General features: G+C 48.4%; 12 protein-coding genes across 12 annotated transcripts; 2 read left to right on the top strand and 10 right to left on the bottom strand.

The window, feature by feature from the left end:
• Nucleotides 1-17: 17 nt before the first annotated feature.
• N7471_007245 (ER membrane protein complex subunit 1) lies at nucleotides 18-311 on the bottom strand (the record flags this gene model as incomplete). Its single annotated transcript, XM_057279964.1, has 1 exon — nucleotides 18-311. One exon carries the CDS (start codon nucleotides 309-311, stop codon nucleotides 18-20), a length of 294 nt encoding a protein of 97 aa, XP_057134224.1.
• Nucleotides 312-460: 149 nt separating this feature from the next.
• On the bottom strand, nucleotides 461-1,048 carry N7471_007244 (uncharacterized protein; the record flags this gene model as incomplete). The annotated part of the gene is made up of 3 exons (XM_057279963.1): nucleotides 461-655; nucleotides 812-895; nucleotides 1,043-1,048. The coding sequence occupies 3 exons, from the start codon at nucleotides 1,046-1,048 to the stop codon at nucleotides 461-463; spliced, it is 285 nt and encodes a 94-aa protein (XP_057134223.1).
• Nucleotides 1,049-2,266: 1,218 nt separating this feature from the next.
• N7471_007243 (uncharacterized protein) lies at nucleotides 2,267-2,603 on the bottom strand (the record flags this gene model as incomplete). The annotated part of the gene is made up of 2 exons (XM_057279962.1): nucleotides 2,267-2,290; nucleotides 2,409-2,603. 2 exons carry the CDS (start codon nucleotides 2,601-2,603, stop codon nucleotides 2,267-2,269), a joined length of 219 nt encoding a protein of 72 aa, XP_057134222.1.
• A 2,540-nt stretch (nucleotides 2,604-5,143) lies between these two features.
• N7471_007242 (uncharacterized protein) lies at nucleotides 5,144-6,178 on the bottom strand (the record flags this gene model as incomplete). The annotated part of the gene is made up of 2 exons (XM_057279961.1): nucleotides 5,144-5,169; nucleotides 5,236-6,178. The coding sequence occupies 2 exons, from the start codon at nucleotides 6,176-6,178 to the stop codon at nucleotides 5,144-5,146; spliced, it is 969 nt and encodes a 322-aa protein (XP_057134221.1).
• A 1,157-nt stretch (nucleotides 6,179-7,335) lies between these two features.
• N7471_007241 (uncharacterized protein) lies at nucleotides 7,336-7,688 on the bottom strand (the record flags this gene model as incomplete). Its single annotated transcript, XM_057279960.1, has 3 exons — nucleotides 7,336-7,366; nucleotides 7,429-7,528; nucleotides 7,589-7,688. 3 exons carry the CDS (start codon nucleotides 7,686-7,688, stop codon nucleotides 7,336-7,338), a joined length of 231 nt encoding a protein of 76 aa, XP_057134220.1.
• Nucleotides 7,689-8,022: 334 nt separating this feature from the next.
• N7471_007240 (DUF1479 domain-containing protein) lies at nucleotides 8,023-9,501 on the bottom strand (the record flags this gene model as incomplete). The annotated part of the gene is made up of 2 exons (XM_057279959.1): nucleotides 8,023-9,189; nucleotides 9,241-9,501. The coding sequence occupies 2 exons, from the start codon at nucleotides 9,499-9,501 to the stop codon at nucleotides 8,023-8,025; spliced, it is 1,428 nt and encodes a 475-aa protein (XP_057134219.1).
• A 56-nt stretch (nucleotides 9,502-9,557) lies between these two features.
• On the bottom strand, nucleotides 9,558-9,847 carry N7471_007239 (uncharacterized protein; the record flags this gene model as incomplete). The annotated part of the gene is given in 2 exon segments (XM_057279958.1): nucleotides 9,558-9,662; nucleotides 9,680-9,847. The coding sequence occupies 2 exon segments, from the start codon at nucleotides 9,845-9,847 to the stop codon at nucleotides 9,558-9,560; spliced, it is 273 nt and encodes a 90-aa protein (XP_057134218.1).
• Nucleotides 9,848-10,524: 677 nt separating this feature from the next.
• Nucleotides 10,525-11,595, top strand: N7471_007238 (uncharacterized protein; the record flags this gene model as incomplete). The annotated part of the gene is made up of 3 exons (XM_057279957.1): nucleotides 10,525-10,576; nucleotides 10,630-10,871; nucleotides 10,936-11,595. The coding sequence occupies 3 exons, from the start codon at nucleotides 10,525-10,527 to the stop codon at nucleotides 11,593-11,595; spliced, it is 954 nt and encodes a 317-aa protein (XP_057134217.1).
• A 391-nt stretch (nucleotides 11,596-11,986) lies between these two features.
• Nucleotides 11,987-13,719, top strand: N7471_007237 (uncharacterized protein; the record flags this gene model as incomplete). The annotated part of the gene is made up of 5 exons (XM_057279956.1): nucleotides 11,987-12,042; nucleotides 12,098-12,177; nucleotides 12,242-12,596; nucleotides 12,655-12,883; nucleotides 12,934-13,719. 5 exons carry the CDS (start codon nucleotides 11,987-11,989, stop codon nucleotides 13,717-13,719), a joined length of 1,506 nt encoding a protein of 501 aa, XP_057134216.1.
• Nucleotides 13,720-14,360: 641 nt separating this feature from the next.
• On the bottom strand, nucleotides 14,361-15,324 carry N7471_007236 (Bax inhibitor-1 family protein; the record flags this gene model as incomplete). The annotated part of the gene is made up of 3 exons (XM_057279955.1): nucleotides 14,361-14,958; nucleotides 15,035-15,105; nucleotides 15,172-15,324. 3 exons carry the CDS (start codon nucleotides 15,322-15,324, stop codon nucleotides 14,361-14,363), a joined length of 822 nt encoding a protein of 273 aa, XP_057134215.1.
• Nucleotides 15,325-17,172: 1,848 nt separating this feature from the next.
• N7471_007235 (uncharacterized protein) lies at nucleotides 17,173-18,842 on the bottom strand (the record flags this gene model as incomplete). Its single annotated transcript, XM_057279954.1, has 5 exons — nucleotides 17,173-17,595; nucleotides 17,666-18,057; nucleotides 18,117-18,308; nucleotides 18,362-18,623; nucleotides 18,708-18,842. The coding sequence occupies 5 exons, from the start codon at nucleotides 18,840-18,842 to the stop codon at nucleotides 17,173-17,175; spliced, it is 1,404 nt and encodes a 467-aa protein (XP_057134214.1).
• Nucleotides 18,843-21,589: 2,747 nt separating this feature from the next.
• On the bottom strand, nucleotides 21,590-24,863 carry N7471_007234 (SPX and EXS domain-containing protein; the record flags this gene model as incomplete). Its single annotated transcript, XM_057279953.1, has 6 exons — nucleotides 21,590-22,672; nucleotides 22,726-22,899; nucleotides 22,952-23,095; nucleotides 23,149-24,681; nucleotides 24,743-24,797; nucleotides 24,850-24,863. 6 exons carry the CDS (start codon nucleotides 24,861-24,863, stop codon nucleotides 21,590-21,592), a joined length of 3,003 nt encoding a protein of 1,000 aa, XP_057134213.1.
• Nucleotides 24,864-25,370: the final 507 nt, after the last annotated feature.

Here is a 25,370-nt window from a genome sequence, read left to right as displayed (position 1 = left end):
AACGGCATCGTTTCCATCTAATCCGCGCAAGAGACCCGCCCCATGCGCAGGAGAGTCCGCCGACCGCGAGATGTTCTGGCGCCATACCAGCGCGCCGTCGCGGGGTTCACGGCACCCACGAGCAGCTTGTCGGATAGGGTGTAGAGGAGGGAGGCATTTGAAGATGTGGATGGCTTGAGGAAGAAGGTCGAGTCGGGAGATGGGGCGCCGAGGAGGGCATGGTGGAAGTCGATGTGATTGACCTCGTCAGAGTAGATAGCCGTCGCGGGCGATAAACATGCGGTGAAAAAAAGCGCAATCTGGAGCCGCATTTTGACGAGTGGCTCTTATTGAAGCATTGAAGAGGGGGAGGTGGGAGGTGGGAGGTGATGTAGAATGGATGTTGTCAATAAACTTTTGGCGGAGTCCGGATGGAGTTCGGGCGGTGATCAAACGCCAACCATGGACGTCCCGACCTCTCTCATTGCGCAGACCTAGACTGGACCCGAATCTCACGTTGGATATTCGACAAAATAGTCGCGATATCATTGAAATGGACGTTAGATTCCCATCTCACATCACCATTGTAAGGCTGTAAGGTTTGTTGGCCATGCCGCAGAACAAAAAACTTGGTATAGTAGCCGATACAAACAACACCCCAAAGATCTTGGGTTAACTGTAGGTGAGCATTTCTTTGCTGGAGCATGTAATTGAGCAACTGGTCTGCAGCTCGAGTCCATGCTGGTCTTTGTGGTCCATTCTTCGCTTTAGAAGGTCTTTTATTTTCCACAAAAACAACCTTGGCCTTCTTCCTGTTACGTACCAAACTCACCGTCACATTAGCTCTTATTTTTGCTCGGGTCGCAATTGTTGCTTCTCTCTCGCAGCCAAAGCCGCTACTCAGAGAAAAATAAAACTGCAAGATATTCAACCATAAATGGTCTATCTTTTCCTCAAGGCAATTGGGTGTAACATCGTTCATATAGGAATGGATGACAGGATTTTCAGCATACTAGCAAGGTTAGCCCTAAGCACGTTTCTGTTTAACGCTTTGGAGACTTACCGCCATGTTTGTATTTCTCCGAATCAACGCAGGGCTATCGATTTGACGTTAGCATTGCAGTCATGATATAAGGGCCAAGCATCTTCCAGGGCTTGATACTCACGGTATTAACGTGGGTTGTAGGTTAATCGAAAGATATTAGTCGTAAAGGATGTTATTTATCAAGCAACCTGCTGATTACCATTTAGTGGGCTATTCGAAAATTCATATTGAGTATTTTGACTATTGATCCCATTCAATCAATCAATCAATCAATCAATCAATCAACCAATCAATCAATCAACCAACCAATCAATCAATCAACCAACCAACCAACCAACCAATCAAAGTTCTACTGGATTAATGCAGCCTATCTAGGTACTTGGTTGTGGAGTATCTAGGCAGGCGCTTCTATTCAAGAGTAGTTGCTCGGAATATTCAGTTTCTGTATATAATTGTCAGATTTCATAGCTCTGTAGAACCTAGCTTCTACAACTCTTCAATCAATCTGTCTCACATTGCACCATGCACTTCGACGTAGTCCTCTCCTGACAATAATAAAATTCAGAAGTACTATATTCTGGTCTTTAGAACAATGAAAAGCAGCACGGATACTTTCACGACGCCTATAGATCATTTAATCCTTCAACAGCTTCATAGCTTTGTATTACTCCGTACAAATTATAAAGAATTATCACCAACGGTTCAACCCGTATCTGCAGGCTACAGCTTTGGGGATTTTTGACGTATACAGTCTTCATATGTAGTGTCTCAAATCTTGGGTGATTCTTCCTTCATCAATCAACCAAGTGAGCAACTACAAAGAGATTATGAACTCACCTACAGTACTAGAAGTTCATATCATTTCAGTCTACCCTTTGCTCCCTAAAATGGCTTCTGCCAATCAGCCTGACCTTCCATTACTTTGACATATGCAATAGCACATGGGCCTGGCTAGACGTTTGTTGAAGTTGGCTATCATCAACCCTTACCCATGATAGTGTGATAATGAATGATTTGCTTAGAACCTGGGCAGAAAGGCACCCATGGATAGCATTTGGCCAACTTAAAAAATATTGGAAAAATAGATATGAGCGTAAACGTAAAAAAGCAAGACGTCTACTTTTCATATAACAAGCTAAAGACGTAGCCAAAAATATTCAGATCTTGGCCTGTCGGAGTCGAGTTCTCTCACATAGCTAGGTCTCCCACTACATCAGCCAATTTATATTAAAGCCAGAGCCCTTAATTAGAAGGATTTGAAGCCAGCTAGGAATGAGGTTTATCAGTTCCTATTGCAAGACCTATGAGTTTGCAATACTGTAGGCATTGCTGTTAGAATGACATTCACAAGAACCTAAGCAGGCCGGTGAGTAGCATGACTTACATCGAAATCCGCCGAAAGGGCTAGTATCTCATTGTCTGTTGAAATTCGCACGGGCCCGCAGAAATAATCAGATCCATCAATGGGCTTGCCAACCCAATCGTTCATCTTGTTGAAAAGCGGAAGTATTGCGCGAACACCTCCTTCTCCAATCATCACCTCGAATCCCCTAAGCGGCCTTGTTTGAAGATCAATCATGATTTGATTTCCTGGAAGGCGATAGCCGAGAACAGTATTCGGCATATCACTAGGATAAATAAGCTCCAAGCCGGCGACAAAGGTGTTTCCTGGGTCTGAGCGTGAGTCTGGAAGAACAGAGATAGCGAGTCCCACCACAGCCCTAGAGAAGGGAACTGATTGAGTCAACGGTTCATGCTTGGTAAAACAGTTTGAACACAATTTGCGATTAGCCGCATTTAGCAACCCCCAATGTCCCCTGCGGCACCTTAGCTTCCCAGCAGCCTTTTGCCACCATAGAGATTTTGTATTGTCAACTTGAGCATGCAATAGAAGATTCTGTTCTCTGGTCATAATACAGACATCTCTCAGCCATCGGTTATGCTGCCAATGCTGTCTTCTAGCGCGTAGCTGAGGGTGTAATTTAGAAAGGTCTTGAGTGCAACGGTAAATCAGTCGCCAGTCTTTTGCACCCTGGTTACCTTCAGTGAGAAAGGCAAGATAGCCTCTATCGCCATGTATGAAAAACCTTGTTTTCCAGAATGTTTGATCTTCGAATATATCTGCCATTGCCCTTGAACAGAGTCGTAGTTTGAGGAAGTCCACAGTTGATAGATAAGTGGCAATCTCCAATCTTATTTCAAGTGGAATCCATTCGAAGTAGTGTTTATCAATGGAACTCCCACGTAGAACGTACGATCCATCCGTGGCTGGCAGAGCCCGAGCAGCTGCGCGGAAGCCCGCATTCCGGAAGCATTGATGGAATTTCGGCGGGTTGGATGTAAAGCCTACGATAGGCCAACGTTAGCAAAATTTGCTTTCTTGCTATGGAAATACAATCAAATTATGAAATGGACTCACCCATAGCAGAATATTCAAAATCAATATGCCCTTGTACGGGCTTTTCTCTTAGAGTTTCGAGCAACTTCTCCAGGTTCAATTCACCACTTTTGAAGTGCTTCGAAAGAAGCACCCAACAACGCTTATCAATCAAATATCCATTTGGTGGATTTGGAGGGGGAGAGCTCTCTAGTAATTCAGCAACCTCGTCCCATCTTCCTTCAAATTCGTGGCCCTTTGTAGACCCAGAAATGTCCGTCAGCTGAACGCCGGATGCAGTCAAATGAACTAAGCACCAATTAGCAACTACTTCCAATGAACAGCAAATTCACAGAATAAGGATTGGCGCACTTAAAAAGCAAGGCGTCGATGAGATAACTTGCGCGCATGATACACAATCACGTTGGAAGATCCTAGGCAAGATTGAGGTCATCTTGGGTGTTTTGAGGTCTGACTTCTTGATGATCTTCAAGTTGTGTTTCGGACATTGTGGTTGATCAAAATCCTAGCAATGTATTTGTCGCTTAGCTTAGTCTCGCTATCATGATTGCATCATCATACAGGGACTATGTAGTCGTATTGCGAGGGTAAACGTTTCGCGCCAACCTAATCTTGACTACCGTTTTACGAGCGAGTAGTGGGGGTTTCCACCTTATAGAGTAAAGTACTATTAACTTCCGACGGGGATTGCAAGTCATTAAGGTTTAGCTTAAGAATAATTAAGATCTAGAGTATATAATGTAACCAATATATCATTTGAGTGTATTTACATATCCCTAGATTTGGAATCAGTGTCCGATGCAACAGACCTCAATTTGCATAGAGCCAACTTCTCCTCGCCCTTGCAGCAAAAGATGGCTAGCGTAGAGCTTAGATGCTTTATAGGAGGTCGGTCTACGGGTTAGAGAGGCCTGATTACATTTTCGCTCGCGTTGGTTGTACAATCCTACCCAATCGCACCTCATTTGTATCTCCATAAAATCGAAAGTTTAACACAATTGTGAGCCAACAGTGGAGATATACCATTGTACCTGCCTGCAAGCAATCAAATGAGATGAATATTAACTCTGTCCACCACCGAAGCACCCTTTACTCAAGTTGGTGATTTACGGCGCTCACTATCAACAGCACAGAATAAGCAACGAAGGTGCCGGAAACCTTGTAGACATGGTAGACTTAGCTGTTTCAGATCATAATTGCGTATTTAGTTTCTCAAGTCCTGTAGAATATGCCTAAAAGAAGGCATTATGGAAACCTTTTAAGATCCATGTAATAGCAACATTCACCCACCTGTATAACGCATAGTAGGAAAAGGGTTTATCCTTGACACCTAGTTGGCTCCAGATGATATTAGGGAGGACATTCTTTTCTGTATTTTGCTTCCTTCTATAGTATTGTAGCGAGAAAGATTAAAATAATTGAATCACCGCAGAAAACCTGCAGTGAAAAGCACGGTTTCTACAAAAGAAAAACACTTCTACGTGTTTACCACTCGAAGTGAGCAAGAGAAGAACCGAGGTCTCCCAGCATTGAGACTGAATCGACAGTCCTCTACAAAAAGAAATACCAATGATCTAGCGCTAGAAATAGATATTCTTGATCCATAAAATGTAACAGATAAATCGTATATTGTGCCTCGCTATGTACTAGTTTCCGAACAACACAACCCAGCAAAATCGCTCATTTCCACTGGTTGCCTTATTTGACAGTGAATAACGACTTTAATCACGGCCCTTGTTGAGGAAGCCTAAAAATGATACGTATGTTAGTATATAATCCTCAAAGCCTTCCAGCAAAGATAGGAATCACGAACCTTCAGCCTTGTTCAGCAGCTTGCTACCAATGCTGCCGCTGGAGGAGTCATTGTTACTGCCGTAGTTATCCTGGTTGGTGCTGCCGTAGCTAGTATCCTGGTCGCGACCAGAGCTAGACTTGTTACCGTAGCTGGAGGAGTCGTTGCCACCATAACTGGACGAGTCATTGTTGCTGCCGTAGCTATCCTTCTTGGATCCAGAGCCGGAGTTGCCGCTGCCGTAGCTGTCCTCGTCACGGCCGGAGCTGGACTTGTTACCGTAGCTGGACGAGTCGTTACCACCGTAGCTGGACGAGTCATTGTTGCTGCCATAGGTATCCTTCTTGGATCCAGAGCCGGAGTTGCCGCTGCCGTAAGTGTTGCTGCCACCGTAGCTGGAGGAGTCGTTGGTGCTGCTACCATAGCTGTCCTGGTCGCGACCAGAGCTCGACTTGTTTCCGCTGCCATAGCTGGAGGAATCATTTGTGCTGCCGTAGGTATCCTGGTTGCTGCTGCCGTAACTATCCTGGTCACGACCAGAGCTAGACTTGTTGCCGTAGCTGGAGGAGTTGTTGTCGCCATAGCTGGAGGAGTCATTGTTGCTGCCGTAGGTATCCTTCTTGGAAGAGCTAGTGTTGCTGCTGCCATAGCTGTCCTGGTCGCGACCAGAGGAGCTAGACTTGTTGCCGCCGTAGCTGGAGGAGTCATTGTTGCTGCCATAGGTGTTGCTGCCAGTGTTGCTGCTGCCGTAGCTGTCCTGGTCGCGACCAGAACTGGACTTGTTTCCGCTGCCGTAGCTGGAAGAGTCATTGTTGCTACCGTAGTTATCCTGGTTGCTGCTGCCGTAACTATCCTGGTCACGACCAGAGCTAGACTTGTTGCCGTAGCTGGAGGAGTTGTTGTCTCCGTAGCCGGAGCTCTGGTTGCCACTGCCGTAGCTGTCGGACTCGTTGCGGTAAGACATTTTGGTGGGATGTTTAGGGGGATTTAGTTGTGTTTGGAGTGAGAAGATGAATTGGTCTCGGAAGGAAGAGGATATAGAGTGGTGATTTAAAGGGGTACAGAAGGCGAGCGCTTTATTTATCTCCCACCAGGGACGGGGCCAGAATGGAATAGAAGAGAATCACCCCTCCCTACACCGTAAACCCCTCAATGACAACATTCGGACAAGCGAGGCGAGCAGGGGCCAATGATCGTGGCACGGAGAAGCTAGCATCTCCAGAGCTCACTAGTTTCGTGCTTATTTGATATTGATTGCTCGAACCTTGGGAGCCACAGTTCAGCTTGAGTCGCCTAATCCAGAACTGACCCCATACTTGACCCATATTTGACTCTGATGTTGTGATATCATCCAATCTACGAAGAGGGGATCACGCCATGGAGAAAGCCATGCGCGACCCTGATTTGCCGGTCGAATTATGTAGCTCAGGTTTCTCGGAGCCGGACTTAGCCGAGCCCTATGAGAGGATAGAGTTCATTTCCCCTCATTATTCGGCTGTATCATTATGTACTATTATGCAGCCAAAGTCTAGATTCTTCAATATGACAACACTTGATAATAAGTGAGATGTTTCTATTCCGTAAACACACATGCAACGTAGCCCTGCTAACCATGGAGGGGCCCTTATTTCTTTTTTTGGGAAAGGCGATAATGTAATAAGATGGGCCAACCATAATCGAGGATCTTACCTTTTCCGGGCCCACTTAAGCAAGATCTACCCACAACATAGATCCGCGCTATTGATTTCAATGGTAACGTGATGCATTTAGCTCCGAGCTCCGCCCGTATCGTTGGTCTGTTTTCGACAGTCCATGGTACAAGTGAAGATCCCTTCTGCATCAAGGTGGCTGTGCGTGGGCAGAAACCTTCCAAGCCACCTACCCCTCTAAGCCACCAAGTTGGATAGCCTCCGGACGCGTTGACCGTGACTCCGTACATGAACCTTGCCATTTTACGGATGGGTTCAGTAATTAGACTGACTACACACACAACTCGTGTCAAGCGAGGTATAGACAAGTTTAATTAGGTTGACATGTCTGTCCTATCTGCGCAGATTCTGTCTGGGTATTCGTTCACTCATTCCCCCCAAATGTGATTATTGCTCGCATCCAATGATTCGTTTAGTTGGAGACCTTGTCGCTGACTTTCTTGCTGTATTACAGAATCAAATGTTAGCAGATATCCAAACCCAAGGAATTTGGAGTGTCACTTACCCAGTGGCCTTCTCGTAGGCCTCGCGGGCACCGTCAGTGATCTTCTCCTGCGTGCTGCGGTCGACATTGTAGCCGGACTTCTTGACACCGGCACCGAAGGCTGAGGTAAAGGCTTGTCAGTCAAAAATTCACATTGCGCAAAGAACAATAAACCACTCACCTTTGTCAACGTAGTCGTCGCTCTGCTGCCCGGTGCTGTGGTCGGCGTTATCGCCCTTCTTGCCGCTAACTGAAGAAGCAGCCTTCTTGATGAAATCCATGGTGATGATGATTGTTTAAATTGTTTGTAAATTTAACAGAAATAGACTAGAGAGGGAAGGAAGAAGAAAAAGGGTTGTGTCGGGGAGTCCGTCCAAGTAGGCAAAAGCTGCCCCTCTTCTGCCAAGGTTGCGAGTGGCGATTCGCCGCGGCACTACGTAGTGCATTGCGGTTTGTTGGGCTAGGCTCGAGGATAAGGCTAATATGCCGTGACTTTCAAATAATTTCATGTCAATAGTAATAATCAAGACTCATTTTCAAATACAAGTTGTTATACAGCTTTGAAATAAATTTTCAAACAGAAACTCCAGAAAAATGCCATCCAAACCAAACAAATTAGACACCGAAACAGGCCTTATTGGCAGACCGGACAGCTTCCTTCTCACCCTCGCTCATGGCATCGGTGATCTCCCAAGGAGTGTTGCCTAAACCCATAGCACGCTGACCCTCCGGGCTCAGCGCCGACCAATCCATAGCACCCTTGAATCCCGACTCACCGGGTCCACCAGCACCAGGGAAATCCCACGGAGGCGAATAGCTCTGTGCAGCCTGGCGCTGCTTAAGAAGGTATTCAACATTCATATCGCACAGTGGGGTAGCGGGAATGTACATAACACTCGAGTCCTGGGTACCACGGTGCTCCTTGTCCACGGAGTGAAGAGAATCGCAGTGCCACGCAACAAAATCACCAGGCGCAACTTGCGGTACTGGAACCATAGTAGACTCGAGATCGAGATGCGGGTGTGTGACTGGGTTGTACTCCTGGCAAGCACCAGGTACGGAGCCCGGGAATGTAGCATCCAGGGCCGGTTTTGAGCTCTCGGTGTCGAAGAAAGGACGCAGAATGGTGTACGCTGTGCTGTGGTTGATCATGGGGCAGACGTGCAACGAGCCCTCACCGGGTTTGGTGTCTGACATGGAAAGCCAAGCCTGGAAGAACCGCAGCATGGAGCATGCTCCGGCACCGTTATATAGGTCCATGTTGGCGTTCAGACGGTGTCGCGCATCCCATGCGTCATAATTCTCCCAGTTCCCTTCCAGAATCTTGGTGTACACTCGAGAATACTCGGGGTCTTCCCAGCGCTCGAGGGAACCGCCGTCTATGTGCGGGCCGAGGGTGAATTTTGAGTCGCCTGGATCGCGGATGCGCAGACGATCTCCGTAGGTGAGCGGGTGGGTGGTTGATATCTTGCTGTTAGGGTCGGATGAATGCCACAGCTGCTGCATGAAGCGCTGGGTGTTGAGCATGCTTTCATGGCCACGGGCTTCGACCTGCGATGGGGTCCAGTATAGCTCGTAAACAGCTGGGGAGTCAGCCGGGAAGGCCTTGACTCGCTCCTTGTTGGCGGCCACATAGTCGCGGATCCGCTGCTTATACTCTAGGGCTTGGTCCCGGGGGACTACATTGCGGACGACCACGGTGCCTCGGTGGCGGATTTCTTTTAATGCGGCTTCAGACACCTTTCCAGAGATCACATCAGAGTAATCAATTGATGGGATAATCTAGTATTTGTCAGTCTTTTGCTCAGTATTGCGGGTTACATGTGCACGTACGTCGCTGCCCTTTGCCTTGATCTTTTGCACTTCTTCATCCAAGCTAGGAAGCAATCGCTCCCAGCTCTTGGTGATTGCATCTTTGTTCTTCTCAAAAATTCTCTCCTTCAGCTCCTGAAACCGTGCGGGGAGAGGTTCCGGCTTGTAGTCGGGCCTTAAGCTAGGGAACACCGATGAGATATCACCGGCGGCCTTGGTTGTCTGGGCCGAGGTAGAGGCCGCTCGGACAGCGGATTTTGAAATAAATTTTGAGATCGACATGGCTGAAATAAATTCAAAGTGTGTATCTCGACTTTGCGGGGATCTGCACCAGTGCTTTATATGTCTTTCGTGGGGAAGACAGCATACATTAGTCGAGGCGGAATTATCCCATAAACAGTAGTCGAGCCGCTGTCGGAAAGAACGATGTGCCGAAAAGTTACCTGATTGGGATACTTACCCGACCGTTGCTGTTCGCCATGACATCAGTCCGCAAAGAATCATTCATGAGGCTAAATGGCAATAGTGGAGATAAATTTTCTCGAAGCTTTGGTTGTTTGAGAACATCATTCGGGAATACGGCAAACCGGCATTTGTCGAGAAGGCTTTCGGGATTGAAGATCTGCATTGTGACGAAGCCCAAGTACTATACGGATGGAACACTACATGCTATACTACGATACCAACTACGGCACTTGAATCGAAGCTGTGCTGTCTTACTCGAAGGATATGATCAATTGAATGCTGTATGTTGTATGTACTGCTATTTGACTACTTGGATAGGGCAGGTCTACCGAAGGCCTATATGTAGATATCTTGTAGATATGTATGCTTGACAAGTATCCCCCCCTCAAGCAATCCACCTAGTTTCCACAGTTTTTGACTTAAAAGCCAAAGGCAGGCGTACCGAGCCTACTCTAATGTCCCACTTGCTGATCCGGAACTACGGCTTATAGCACAGGTTTACATCGAACAATATACGTAAGTACCTCCATAAATAGAGCAGGATTATGCAAACAAGAGGGGAAATGCTGTCAGACGACCTGATGCCCAAGGACAACGGGGAAGTAGACTGCCATTGGGCCCATATCTACATATGTAGGGATGTATAGGAATCTCGGCCATCACGCCGGCTTCGGTCCACCTTCCTCTCGCCTCGACGGTTATGTGTTCTTCTACCCCGCGAAGCTTAGAAATGGACACGGAATGCGCTGAAAAAGACCCCGAGGAAGTTCCACAAAGTCCATTCCCTGCATAAAAGAGGGCAGAATCCCCTGCTGGAAATTAATCGTTGACACTCTAAACATGTCCCTCTCGGTGAAAGGAAGATCTGCCATTATAACTGGAGCTGGCTCCGGTATGTCACCTGTATACTGGAAGTATCAGACGGCCAGCTTACATTGTAGCCAGGTATCAACCTCAGTTTCGCCAAATTGCTAGTGGAAAACGGCTGCAATGTCCTAATCGCAGACCTAGCCTTACGTCCCGAGGCGCAAGTGCTAGCCGATAAGCACAAGACCGGGCCTGCACGGGTGGTCTTCCAAGAGACTAATGTGACTGACTGGGTCCAGCTCGAGCGGATGTTCGAGGTTGCGGAGAAGGAGTTCGGCGAGATTGATATTGTTTGCCCGGGCGCGGGAGTCTATGAGCCGGTAAGACAAAAACAACCTCAGTAAAACTACTTGTACAAGTCAACTACAACTGCAATACATATAGCACTGGAGCAACTTCTGGCGCCCGCCTCACTCAAGCGAAAGCAAGGACTCGGCATCTGGCGGCCGATATGCTTTGATCGATATCAACATCACCCACCCGATCCGCACGACGCAGCTGGCGATTGCTCATTTCCTGAACCACCGTACCAGCGGCCGCCCGAAGCATATCGTCCATATCTCCAGCATTGCAGGTCAGAACGCGAATCTCGCAGCTCCGATTTACTGCGCCACGAAACACGCCATTAGTGGTCTGGTGCGGTCGCTCGCCAACCTCGACAAGAAATTTGGGATCCGAGTCACGGCCGTAGCTCCGGGCGTTATCAAGACCCCGCTCTGGACTGAGCATCCGGAGAAGCTGAAGATGGTTGATGATAGTACTGATGCGTGGGTGACACCTGAAGAAGTGGCGGAGGTGATGTTGGCGCTTGTGCAGCAGGAACAGGTGAGCGAGATTATCGGGGACCGGTCGGGTCGTGGGCCGCAGTTTAAGGTGGAGGGAGGTACTATTCTGGAGGTTTCAAAGACAGTGCGAGCCGTCGGTCAGTTCAATGATCCAGGTCCTGGTAATCGACCTGGAGCCACGGCGTCGGATCATCGCGCGGTTGAGGAAGAGAGTTATCAACTCCTGTCAAAGAAAGGATGGGGATTGTCAAAGCTATGATTAGTATCACTTTGTCTGTACGAATGGATATACAATCCCGACAATGTTTCAAACAGCCCAAGGCGCTTTGAATGGAGCTGAGGTAGTAATATGTAGGAATGCAAAGTGTTTTAGTTTTTAGGTAACCGGATCAGGCCCCGAGGAAGTGCCGGTCATGTGTCATCCCGATAAGTCTTGGAAGGCTTGGAAGCTTTCAACTGGTCACGGATCTTTCCCTCCTTAATACCTCCCCTGCCTTTTCCAATTCCAGGTCTTTTCTTTTTAACTAAACTACTACTACTCTCTATCTTTTGGTTTGATCTCGGCCCCGCTGGTAGCGGCCGTTAATAATGTTTTGCGCGCCTATCTTTGACCGATAACACCATTTCCGCAAAAGATAACCAATATCAAAATGGAAGAGGCCGCGCTCGGGGTTCCATCAGGGGGATACCAGAATATGCTGCGGAGGTAGGTTGGAACACAGCGTCTTGATGTTGACGGGGGCTAATTTGGATTTCATTAGGCGTGCTGCCCGTGGAAGACCTGGAGATGTCGTGGGTGAGGCCAGTTGGGCCAGCAGCGTGATCAACCTGGTCAATACGAGTAGGTGCAAGGAAGCTCACAATGCATACTATGATCCGAATTCTGATACAATTTCTCAACATAGTCATCGGTGCCGGTGTGCTTGCGATGCCCCTAGCCATCTCCCGTATGGGAATCGTCCTCGGCGTCTGCGTGATTCTGTGGTCTGCAGCCACCGCAGGATTCGGCCTCTACCTTCAATCACTATGCGCGCAATACCTAGACCGTGGCAGTGCCTCATTCTTTGCCCTCTCACAATTGACATACCCCAACGCGGCTGTTGTCTTTGACTGTGCAATTGCGATCAAATGTTTCGGAGTCGGCGTCAGCTATCTCATCATCATTGGAGATCTCATGCCGGGTGTAGTACAGGGATTCGTCGGCAGCGAGCCAGCATACGATTTCCTGGTGGATCGCCATTTTTGGGTTACAGCTTTTATGTGCGTCGCCTTGTGCATTGTGTCGAATCGAGGGGAAATCCTGACCATTTGATTTTAGGTTGATCGTGATTCCTATTTCCTACCTGCGCCGTTTAGACTCTTTGAAGTATACCAGTATTGCGGCCTTGGTTTCCATGGCCTATTTGGTTGTCTTGGTTGTGTATAAGTTCGTTCAGGGAGACACAATGGGGGATCGAGGCCCGATTCGCGTGGGCCATTGGGAGGGCGCAGTCCCGACTCTCAGCAGTCTGCCAGTTATTGTCTTTGCATTTACTTGCCATCAAAACGTACGTTTTCAAGTTGTGACCCGTGGGTTCTTATCTAACAAGCATGCCAGATGTTCTCAATCCTCAACGAAATCGGCAATAACAGCCATTTCCGCACAACTGGTGTTGTTTTTGCGAGCGCCGGTAGCGCAGCTGCAACATACATCCTCGTTGCCATCACCGGATACTTATCCTTTGGCAACAGCGTAGGCGGCAATATCGTCGGCATGTACCCACCCGGCGTGTACGCAACGATCGGCCGCGCCGCAATCGTCATGCTAGTGGTCTTCTCTTATCCACTACAATGTCACCCATGTCGAGCCTCGGTCGATGCTGTCCTGAAATGGCGTCCTAGACCACAAGCCACTGGCACAGAGAGCTCTCCAAACAGACACCCACTGCTAGGCCCGCGTGGAAACCGCACGCCAGAGCCAATGAGCGATCTCCGCTTCTCCGTTATCACAACCACCATCTTAATCCTGAGCTACCTAGTCGCCATGACCGTGTCCTCCCTTGAATCCGTGCTGGCATACGTCGGGAGCACTGGCAGCACAAGCATCAGCTTCATTCTCCCGGGCTTGTTCTACTACAAAATCTCCTCGCCCGACTCGCCTACCCACCAGGGCTTAATGAAAGAGGACGATGAGGCAGAGGATGATCTCTCGGGGGATGACGAATGTGATGATGGCGAGGGTTCCCTCGCTCGCTCATTGACTGGGAGTGGCCTTTTGCTCCGCAGCACCCGCCACTGGCGCAAGGCACTGCTTCGCCGACTCAGCCTGGCGTTGGCGCTCTACGGCTTCCTTGTTATGATTGTGTGTCTGATTACGAACACCTTCTTTAAAACCTCGCATTAATAGGTCCCTTACTTTCTGCATGAAAATTCTTCCCCCCTCTTGTTGGCCTAGGCCTGGTCTTGTCATGATCTTTGGCCCTGCCATATACCGTCTGAAGAACATTTGTTCCTTGGGCATTTCTTACCTGTTCATCAGGCTCATTTCTCTTTACATATTCTTCTCCCTTTGTGCGTTACTCTAGATGTTCGCTGTGGTGTCTATCCTATTGGATATTGCTCTCTGCATGGTTTTAAATTTCATTTGATTTGGGTTGTCCGTGCTGGGCGTTTGGAGAATTGTATCTATTTGACTTGGTTGCTTAATTTTATATTGGTTGAGTGCTAATAATTATTCGGGTATATCATGGCTCCAGGGCTAGTTGCTTTGCTTGTGTAAGGAAAGAAGAAAGAAGATAGCATTCAAGGCAAACTTGCGGTGAACAGACTTTAGAAATTCAAGATATGAATGAAGAGAAGTGTACAATAGAAAGCGAGTTAAGCAAGGCCCGATATACAGCAGAACCTCCCTCATGCGAAACCAGTTCCGAGAAGCACCAAAACCCAAGCTTATTTGTCCATTAATGGACCAAGACTCGCGAAAAGTACCCAATTCAGGCAAAAATTGCACATATCCCTTCTCAACCCCCCGACATTTCAATGCAATTAATTATTGTTATTAGCACCGTTCAGAATCCGCAGAATGGACATGAACAAGTTAAGCACATCAAGATAGAGCGAGATCGATGCAGCGATCTCCTCCTCAACATGATAGTGCCGCATAACCATCTGGGTATCGACGAGAATATAACCGGAGAAGATGAGCGCGCCAAGCACACCATATATGATCTCCATGGTGCTGTTGAACGGGATGAACATAGCCACGAACCCGAACAGGATCATGAACCACAACGCGCCGAACAGGTATGGCATCCAGTCGGTGAAGTCGTACTTGGTCTGGCATGCGAAGAGCGTCAAGGCGACGAATATTCCAAGCGTCAGTGCGAGGGCTTGCACAACTACCCTCGCGTCGTAGAAAGATGTTGCCACACTGATTGAGTACGCTTCGAGGATGGTGAAGCCTGATAGGAACAACAGGTTTGCTGGGTAGGACTTTCGCTTCCAGAATGTTGCGAGCATGAAGCCCAGAGCGCCGAAGACAGAGATTATCATCAACCAGAAGTTGGACTGGATCCAGATGCGATAGGAATCGTTAAAGAAGGAGATCGAGCTCAGGATCGTTGTGAGAAGGAGTTGAGCGGTTCTGGGTGAGATTGTTAGTAGGAGGTTTATAGAGCCCACGCGCTTGGGTCTGGGTTTGTGAATCGTGTTGGACTTACAGGATAGAGTACACCTTCCGCACGAATTGCATACGGATGTCAATCGTTCCTTCGGCGACAGTTCCTCCGAACTATGCGATTTTGTCAGTTTCCATCTTGCTAGCCAGGTTCAAGTCCTCCAATGGCACAGAACATACCTTGAAGTCATCGGGCAGATTGTCATCTTCACTTCGAGGCGCTGGCTCTGCTGGAGCCGCTGTGGCCTGGTAGGAGGGAGGGGCGTGGGAGTAAGACGGGTCATCTAAGGAGTCCCGCTGAGGAGCGGGCTCATATCTGGTGTTTGCGGCCATGATGGTAAATTGAGATACGTTTAGTCTCTCAGCGCTGGTGTAGAACGTTGGATGATCACCGACAAAGAGAGAGATGAGTGAAGCCTAGAAGGTGGAGCCCGTATGATGTGACGGGTCACGTGCGATAAGCCAAATATGGGGCCGGTGTTGCTTATGTAACCAGTTTGGTGGGACCCGTGGACCCCGGAAAGAACCTCCAGTTTATATAGACCAGTTGATTTGCATTTGCCACCCTTTTCACTACATTTTATGTTTTGCTGCTCATTCTTCTGATCCTGATAGTCAAGATATTAGTAAGGGGGATGAAAACATCTAAAACATGACATACGTGACAAGGCCGCGTATGCGGCCGACTATTCTTGTATATATAAGGAAGGAACGATGGTGTAGATATTTGACGTTCAAGAACATTTTATGAAAAACAACCACAAGAGATGGCAAGATAAGAAAACATCTCAGTGCAAATACTTTTTTGGAAATATCAATTAGAAAGGTACGTACGCAAAAGAGCTACCCTCCCCCTAAGAACACAGAGTACTATGAATAGTTTGCAACATCAAAAGCTCCATGTGATAACGTGGAAAGATCACCCTAAGCTGATCCAGCCAGTCAAAGTCCGGCTCACAGGAAATAGTCGCCTCACAGAACTCCCAGTACTCAGGATACCAGCCGGTAGCTTCCCATTCGATGATCGAAATCTTGAAGTCCGAACTGCCATCTTCGCAGATCCCGACTCGTTCAACGATAACATGCTTCGATCTCAGTTGCCCGTGGGTAAATACAGTTCGGTGGCCAGCGAAGGTACGATCAATAATTTCCCGTATGAATCGAATGTAAGCAGATCTCGCGAAGTACGACAGTATTCTGAGGATTGTGACATTCATCTGGTTGGTTTGTGAACGGGCCGGAAATTCGAGAACCATACGTGTACCTCAGCACAGGTCCTAAAAATCCGAAGTGCTCTTTCACACGGACGACTGTGGTTGAATTGCCGTGCCCGAGAATATCGGTGGACGCTTTGATTTCCGCAAGAGTCGGTAGACTAAGCGTATTGTAGTATATTGTATCTGACATCTTTGAGTGGTCAATAGAGCGAGGATACAGAAATATGTGAGGAAGAAGTGAAGAAGGTGTTCTGGAGAGAAAGGAAGGTTGAAAATCGCAAAATCAGCGACTGACTCTATCAAGCTAAACTAGACAATGATGCCTAGCTTTCAGGCATAAATATAGAGTAAACTTGGTCACTTTTCGAAACGTGATAAAATCTCAACGGCCGTTCGAGTCATTTTAGGGAAAATCTTGATATCAATGCATCTCGCAATGGAGCAGCTACACTTGGACTACCGGTGGAAGGAGAAGGAACGTAAGGACAGTTGCTGCTTCTAATCACGAACAAACTGGGCCTTTATAGGTCCCGAATGAGGTCTGATCTTAGCTAGGAAGCCTAAGCAAACTGGCATCGAGCATCTCAACAGCTAGGTATTTTATAGATCGATTTCAGATAATCTTAACATCTTAATCACTTGAGATGACATTAGAGACAGTATCTAGATGTCTTCTTGGGTCTCTTTTTAATTGTCTTTTCTTCTTCTAAGTATAGCAAAAGATTGCTGGCAACCGCAGAATACCTACAAGTAGCCAGACCTTCCATATACAACCCACGACGAGCAACACACGCTTAAAGTTTAGAAAGGAAAATCGCCGAAGCGCTGATTTTACAATCAATACAGGAAAGACTTTGAATTATACAACATTTCTAACACGCTTATAATATATCTAAGTTGTCTAATGCACTCGTGTCAGACGTGACAGCAGGAAAGACTGCCATTGACCTCTAGACCCAGCGATCTATGAAGAATTTGAGTTATCCGCACAGGACCAAGCAGCCGAACCACCGTTCGCCTTGTAGCTGTCCATAATGCTGACAATAGACCCATATGTACCAGCGATCATCATGAAAGTACCGATAACAATAACGAAGACACTCCAGCAAACCATGGCCGTCCACCTCGGGGACCGGTCAACCTTGCCCTTGCTCCAGTTATCGTACAGCCACATGCAGCCCATGGGTTGGAAACACATGAATGTGCCGAGCAAAGCACCGATAAGCGAGACGAGACTGTCGAAGACGGGAATGGCGCTTGCGATGACGTAGGAAATAAGACCGACTCCTGCGGTGCAGCCGATCCAGGAGCCCCAGTGCACGATGCTGTTGGAGGTGAGGTGCTTGGAGCCTCTGAGGGTGCGGACGAAGATGAATTTTGCGGGTAACTATGAGTGTGTGTTAGTACCTAAAAGATAGATAAAGAATACCGAAAAAACCGAGAGAGGAAGTTCTTACATGAACGAACAGCATTACAGTCACTAGAAGGCCTGGAATGGCAAAGCCATAGCTGATCTTCTTCATAGTAGCGCCAGCGGAACCAAGAGCAGGCGAGGCAACATAAGAACCGCAGAAGTAGTAGACTACAACACCGATGGTGATGTAGACAGCAGTCACGCTGCCTTGGCAGATGATCAACGAGCGAGTATAGTATTTGGGGTCGCGCATCTCCGATACGATAGAGAAGAATGCCGGTGTACCGGCGTAGGCGAAGACAATCGAGGCCACAGCAGTTATGGCTTCACTGAATGTGGGATTGGCAACAATCTTGTAGTCAGATACCCAGATTCCCTCTTTCGGGGCTAAGACCGGGCGGTCCTGAACGCCGACAGCGATGGTGACGATGAAGACTATAGTACGAATCGGTTAGGCTATGTTATATTCCGTGATGTCAGTAGGGAGATCTTACTTGCGATTAGAATGCAGGTCAATCCAATCCACGCGAGCCAACTGATTTTTCCAAGAGTCCGAATACTGGCGAAGATGATTCCTGCGATGGCTGCAACAGCAACATAGGCGGCTGTGCATGTGGCATGGCTCGAGACGGCATTAAGGGCGATTGAAAGACCGAGCATTCCTGAGCCGGCGACGAAAATCCAATCTAGAAGTCAGGTTAGAAACGAGTCTATAATCGTTACAATTGTATAGACTTACATAGGCAGAATACAAAGCCGAAAACCTCACGACCGATTGCACCAAACATCAAGAAACCTGCATCGTCGATACCGTAGACTGAACGATGGTTGAGCTTGAACACGCCGACCATGTAGTCGGACCATGTTGTAATTATGGCAACGATGAGCAGGCAGATGACACCTGGGACGAGGCCTAACGTATCAAATGCAGCTGGGATGGAAAGGACACCGAGGCCGATCTGGCTCTTCATCATAAGGATTACTGTTCCTGCCCATCCTACCTAAAGAGTTGTTAGTTCTGAGCCAATTGTACATTTTATGGAGAAGAAAAAGGAAAAATGAAAAGAAGAGACGAAGAAACATACATTTCGGTAGTTAGGACCGGATTCGGTGATTTCTCCAAAGACATCGTCGTGATTTTGAACGGGATTTTGGTGGATATCATGACTTTTAGACGGAGCAAGACCCTCGAGGTCTTTTTCTTTTTTCATATCCATCATATTGGAGAATGGGGAATGGGGAATGTACGGCGGATACAAAAACTGGGTCTCCGAGTATGCGGGATGTCACATCGCTTATAACTATCTCCTCAGATCACCGGCTGCCTGACCGATGGGGCACCCAGAGAGACAGATAAGGGCTAGTCTCTGGGAGTCAATGCAGTAAATGGTGACTCGTCTATGTTGTACACCACCCAATTGTGGATCCTGGGTATATTCGCTCACTTTGCAATGGGAATCATACGCTAGCCCGGTTTCAGAAGTAAAACTGCGTAGACCCACTAGAAACTGGGAAATAATTAAATTATTCTCGAACATTTTTGAACATCTCTGCACTTATGACCGGCCTGTCGTATGACGACAAACAAGTACGTGGAGACTATTGTGGAGTAGAAGTGAAGATGGTTGGACACATCTCAAGGTTCTCCATAACTACCCCATGGGGAGACGCCGAGAAGGTTGGAAATTGTGCAACCTTAACTAAACTACGTTACGCCCCAGAACGCTCCCGAAAACGCCTCTCCGGAAACCCCGGTAAGGTCCCTGGACAAAATAAGAAAGCCTTGGAATATTTTATGGTACAAGTCTGGAGAACGACGTTTATCAATGTTATCAGGGCTGTTATCTCTGTAACAATTAGAACCTTTTAACTTGCATTTTCCCTTAGATACCGGACTGCTATTATCAAATCCAGATAAGCTGAACATCCCAAGCTTTGGCCAGTACCGACGTCAGCGTCGTACCACTCCGTGAGAGGTTTAAGGAGAAAAAAAAAAAAAAAAAAAAAGGGCAAGAAAAGGGGGCTTAGGGGGCTGTTCCCTCGGCCAAGCCTCCAACCGGGTCCTTTGCCGCCCATGAGGCATTTGGTTCCGAGACCGGCAACCGTAGCCGGTCACCGCTAACGTGTACTTACTTTGTATATTGTAGATATCATGACTTTCCTATTATATCTCATATCTCTCTCTTCTTTGGCATTGGTCAGATTAACAATGTACAGTTTAGCCCCTGCCGGGTACACGAGAGTGTGATCGTCGGTGCCGGGAACACCGAAATAGGAATCTGCACATGTGGCGACTGCAGGCCACGCTGTGAATGTATATGAAAAGGATCAGGCCGTACGTGCGCCCTGTTGAAAAACTGTACGGAGTACTCCGTAGACAAACTTCGCTATACGAGCCCTATCCACCTGGATACTCTACCTAGGGCTTCAATTTTTGCTTAAATTAGCATATGGAGTAGCTGAAACGTGGAGCAACGGTACGGAGTAGATAGGATCCCAACACTAGTTCGTTTTGAATGATCCACTCCTATCTTTACTGTCAACCACTGTCAACCGCATCCTCTACCCCTTGTTAGTGCCTGCGTGATTTTTCTCTCGTAAACTGATGTTCCAGAAGAGTCCGTGAGAGCATGCATGATCCATGCACGGGGTTACCTTCGAGAAACAATCCTGGCGAAAAATAGCCCTAACACGGGTGGTGTTTTACACTAAGACAGGCAAAGTAAGATTGACCCCAACAGATAGGACGTTATCAATGACAAAAGGATATCGTTGAGGCTGGTCGATCAGGCTGATAGGAACTTCTAGCCTCACTGGAGTGATCTTGCTTCTTTTATCTACCCTCTTTCGAAACAGCGCTCAATCCGTGATTCTTTCCGCCTCTCACTCCTCACATATCCGGGATATATTGAATCGACGTGCTTTCATAGTATACCAATCACTACCGTCGCTTCGATGCTCTACGATTTGATCGAGGCGCCATTAATGTAGCAATGGTGGCATGAATTTTGCAGGCAAGGGGTATACACTAATACACAGACCCGCAGACATACACCGCCAGGTTAGTCTCAATGTTCGTGAAGGCAAGAATCTCGCCACACGGGATCTAGACACGCCCGAGGCTGGCCCATGCGAGACATTTAGGTTCGGCGCGCAGGATCTGGCTCGGAACTTCTTGCAGCTTTGGAAACACCCCCTCGGACCGGGAACTTCAGAGTTCAGAACTCTCGACCCAAAGACACACGCCGCAGTATCCCCCACGCATTAGCCGTGCACACCTTGCTCCTGCTGTCTGATAGAGTTCAGGGAGAGGAGAATGAGAGCGATGGGACTGTATTGGCTGCACTGAGTAGGGAAAGGAAGAAGAGGAAGGAGGAGGAGCAAAAACTATCTACTCGGCAGGCCTGGCGAACAAACAGGGTCATATGACCATGTCTCTGATCTAACACTATCTTCGCGGGCACCCGGTGGTCGTATGCATTGAGTGCGCTGACACTGGAGGAAAGAAGAAGAGGAAGAGGAGCAAACTAGCTACATACTCGGCAGTTCCTGGCGAACAACAGGGGCAGGTGACCATATCTCTGATCCCAACACTTTCTTCGCGGACACCTACCCGGTGATCAGATCAGGCAATCTCCCCATGGCCCGGCGATGTGCATAGAAGGGGCAGAAGCACGTACCAGGCGGGTACCATGCCGATGAAACAACTACCTCAGACCAGACACGGGCTAGGTACCCGTGGGCGTATCTTGTAGTATGTGTAATCTGGTTATGGCGAAAAGAAGAGCTGATCCGAAACCAATATTAATATTTATGCATAGCAAGATAAGAAGTATATGCAAGTCTTAGCGATGTCTATAATTTCACATCACATCGAACGCGGCGATGTCGCCGACGGGGCCGATAGACAATATCCCCCGTGGTCATTGGCACTGATAGGCAATTGGCACAGCCTACCTCTTAAAACCTACTCAACAATTCGACCCATGGTGTCCCTGCGCTCTGCAGCCGGCCTCATTCCCGAATCCTCATCCGTGCTCGGATCCACCTCGTCGTCTTCGTCCGTACTATCGTCTGCGTCGAGCGCCAGATCCCGTCCTACACTCGCGCTGGACATGAAATTCGGCAGACGTCTTCGCTCGAAATCCTGCGCGTGGGCTGAGGCCACGATCGTGCCGACACGGCTGATACCAACCGAAGGGCGGCGGCGACGGGCCTGCATGCTGGATGTGGAGGGGGTGCCGTGCTCGACGTCGCCGGGCGCCATGAATGGTGTTGTGGTGTGCTGCTGTTCTTGGAGTTGGACGTCTTCTACTGAGCCGTCAAGGGGGGGTACAGCTGGTGAGGGGACGTCGTAGGGGAGAGGGACATCGCGGGAGGCACGGAAGAGGAGGACATTTGTGCAGTGTTCGTTTTCGACACGGAAGATGGACCAGACGCCGCGGCGGCAGACTTCTGAAAATGAGATCATGAAGCTAAGCAGGGCGGACTGCTGTATATTTTTGATAAATACTGCGTAGAAGATCCAGTTGAAACGGACGACCACGTCGAGCAGCATTGCGGCGTAGTATACCCATACGCGACGGAAGGCGAGAACTTCGCGGAGCATTGGGTTCTTTGCGTATGGATTACCCAAACTCCAGTCCATGATTAGATCCCAGACTGAGGTGTAAACGGCATTCAGGAGGGCGAAGGTGATGAATGCGGCTTGGAACCGCGTCTGCAGGTTGATGCGGTACATACTGAGAGTGGCATAAAAGAGGACACCGAATATGTACTTGCCCAAGTTCAGGAGATGGGGGAATGCGTTCTTAGTGTCCAGGTATCGGCGAATACATTGGAAAGCTCGCCAGACAGAGGGAAGGCATTGGAAGAAGCCCAACAGTCGAGAGTGGGAGGAGTTGCACTTGGGAGGGTAATCCCAGTACGAGGCATATAGACAGAAGAAGAGCTCGATGTTCCCCATGGCATATGTCTGAGAGCAGTACATGTCGCCGAGGAAGAAATCACGAAACTCGACTGGGTAGATTCCGGCAAGCAAAAGGCGCCACTGGATCGGTCAGATACGCTGATCAACAGTAATATGATGCTATATGAACTCACATTGGAAAAAGCAAACCATTTGCGGCTCCTGTGGTAAAGCACACGGGCTGGCAAGAAAATAATACCGACCGTCAAGCCAATAAGGACGACAGGCCAGTATATATACATGTGGTTATACCATGAGAAGTTAAGCCACATAAATAGGCCCATCAAGAACAGGAAGAAAGCAGGGATCTGTACTCGTCAGAATGAATCATCAAAGCTATTAACGTGAAATTGGACATACCTCCAGCAACTGACGCCACTCCAAGGTGTGTCTGGAATCGTACTCGAAAACAAATGCATGATTGATCTTCGACTTAGTCCAGATCATACAATCCAAGCAGAAGAGCAAGACATGGAACACGATGAGGAAATACCCACCATATAACTGCTCAATTGGTCAATAAGGTTACACAATAGACGAAAGGGTAAAACCCCTACCTGGAGGAGATAGCTGGTTTGAACTTGTTCAGCGACCTCACCCGAGCGGAGTTTTGAGGTAGCATCAACCAAGGCCTTGATGGAAAATAGAGTTCCACCCATCAACAAGAGGCCGGAGCGGAAAGTATTCGGTGAGTAATCACCAGATTTGTTGATTGTGTGACGGAGTTTGGTGACGGCGATTTTGCGATTACCGCGCTCAAAGTAACGGGAATACAAGTCTTCGACAGCTATCATCAAGCTCTCGATCACTTCACTCTGTACAAAAGACGCTTTGTTGACCTTTTCAGACATGTACCGGAGCGGTGGGCGGGCGTTGACCGCTTTGTCGTATTTCTTGTTAATCTTCCGGAAAGCTGTTCGATTCAAATAAGCGTATCCCTTGAGAAGTTCCACTCCGCGGTAGAACTCCTGCAACGCATGCTTGAGCTTGCGCTTAGCGGAGCGATAGGGCACTTCTTGACTTTGTGGATCCTGCCGCCGCATAAAGTCCCTCCGGTTGGCGATGAAATCGTGATCTTGGGGGTGCATGCCAGGGGTCGCCATCTGCGCTAGTGCTTCCGTGTTCTTGCCGAAACGATTCTTTCCCACCAATGTATCCTTGATTCGAGCATTCTTGATTTTTGCGAATCCATTTGGCCGTTCCTGTGTCTCCGAGTCATCGGATTTGATGGCTCTTTTAGAAGCCAGGACCTCTTGGATGCGCTGGTCTCGCATAATATGTAACTGCTGGCGAAGGACCCGTAGTTTCTCAGTGGCCTCTTGCTCTTTCATCACGTAAAACGCATCGATCTTGTGCAACTCGCTATCTAAAAACTCGAAGAACTCGTCCTGGCGTTTATCAAGCTCGGCGCCAGCGCCAGAATCATACTGCGATCGCCTCCCGCCAGGTTCTCCCTCCGCCGTAAACACACGCCGCAGCAGCTGTGATGTCCGTTTGACCGACGGCACCTTTGTCAAGGTGTCATTCATCTGACTTTGATAGCTCGTCCGTTGGTCCAATTGGGGCCTCTGGGCCGGCAATGGTTCTGATAGAGCGCGAGAGGGTGAAGGGTTCATCATGCCATGGCGATCCATGACCGGCGAAGGGGTCCGGAGGTTCCTGGGTCTGTCTGTATTGTCCTCGTGTGGCAGATAGTCCTCATCCGGGTCAAGTGCCGGGTCCGGAAGTTCAAAGGAAGCTACGTCCGAACCTGCGGTATGGGGTTGTGATGGCGGCGTTGCGATTATGCTTCCATAACTACCAACATTTTCAGAGAACCGTGATCCTGACCTGCGAAGCGGTTGTCGCTCAGTTCCGGGCACCGGCGTGGAGCGCGGTGTTGATGGCGGGTTGGCACCACTTCGCTGTGGCGTCGATAGGCCATGTTCTCCCGCATCGAGCTGTTTATCGGTATTGGAGGGCGTGAGAGAAGAGTGGGCTGCGCCGCACATTTGCGGGGTGGAAGTGGGCTGTCGATGGGACGGGATATGGGGACTGCGGTTCGCCTTCTGGAGGGCCCGAGTGACGGCTTTGACTTTCTTTTTGCCGGTCTAGATAGTACAACCAGGTAAGTACGGCTGTGACACATAAAACCCGGCGACAATGACCAACCTTGTAGTCGAGATACTTTGCCCGCCATTCAGGAACGAGTTCCTGCTCCAGCTCTCTGCGGATTGGGGTCAGCCACTGGAATGTCGCACTGTCACGGGAACACAAACTTGGCAAATTTCATCCTGACCAACAGACCACCGTCATTGCATACGGTTTTAGACCTGGGAGTGCCGGCTCTGATCCGAACATCAAATCCCACACAAGTGCGAAGGATCGAAAGCTTGAGCAAAAGTAAATCAAAGCCTAGCCGCCACTCCTGAAACGGGATAGGGGAGGACGAATAGTATCGGAAAGAAAAACCTTGAAGAAAAACAAGCAGAAATTCCAAGACGATATACTAAGACTCGAGAATCTCTCCAGAATATCTGCAACACCGCAAACTCTGTACCTTAACCTATACTTTTGGCACGTGTATGAGCTCATCAGCTCTGGTCGCCTGGATTATCAGGCCGAAACCCCACTATTGGTCAGCCTTGTACTTTTATTGGCTGTCACCGGACCCTCAGACCCACAAGGCCAGATTCCTGAAGTTTGGGGAATCTACGACCTGGGGATATCTTCACTTCTTTCATACTCAAGGGCTTATCCAATATTCAACCTTGCAGTGGTCTATCAATTATTATGCAGT

This window comes from Penicillium samsonianum (genome assembly GCF_028829775.1).
Source record: "Penicillium samsonianum strain IBT 33392 chromosome Unknown utg000004l_segment0_segment0, whole genome shotgun sequence".
In the NCBI taxonomy this organism is placed as follows: Eukaryota; Fungi; Ascomycota; class Eurotiomycetes; order Eurotiales; family Aspergillaceae; genus Penicillium; species Penicillium samsonianum.
The sequence above is the reverse complement of the archived record's forward strand: the minus strand, read 5'-3'. Positions and strand labels throughout refer to the sequence as shown.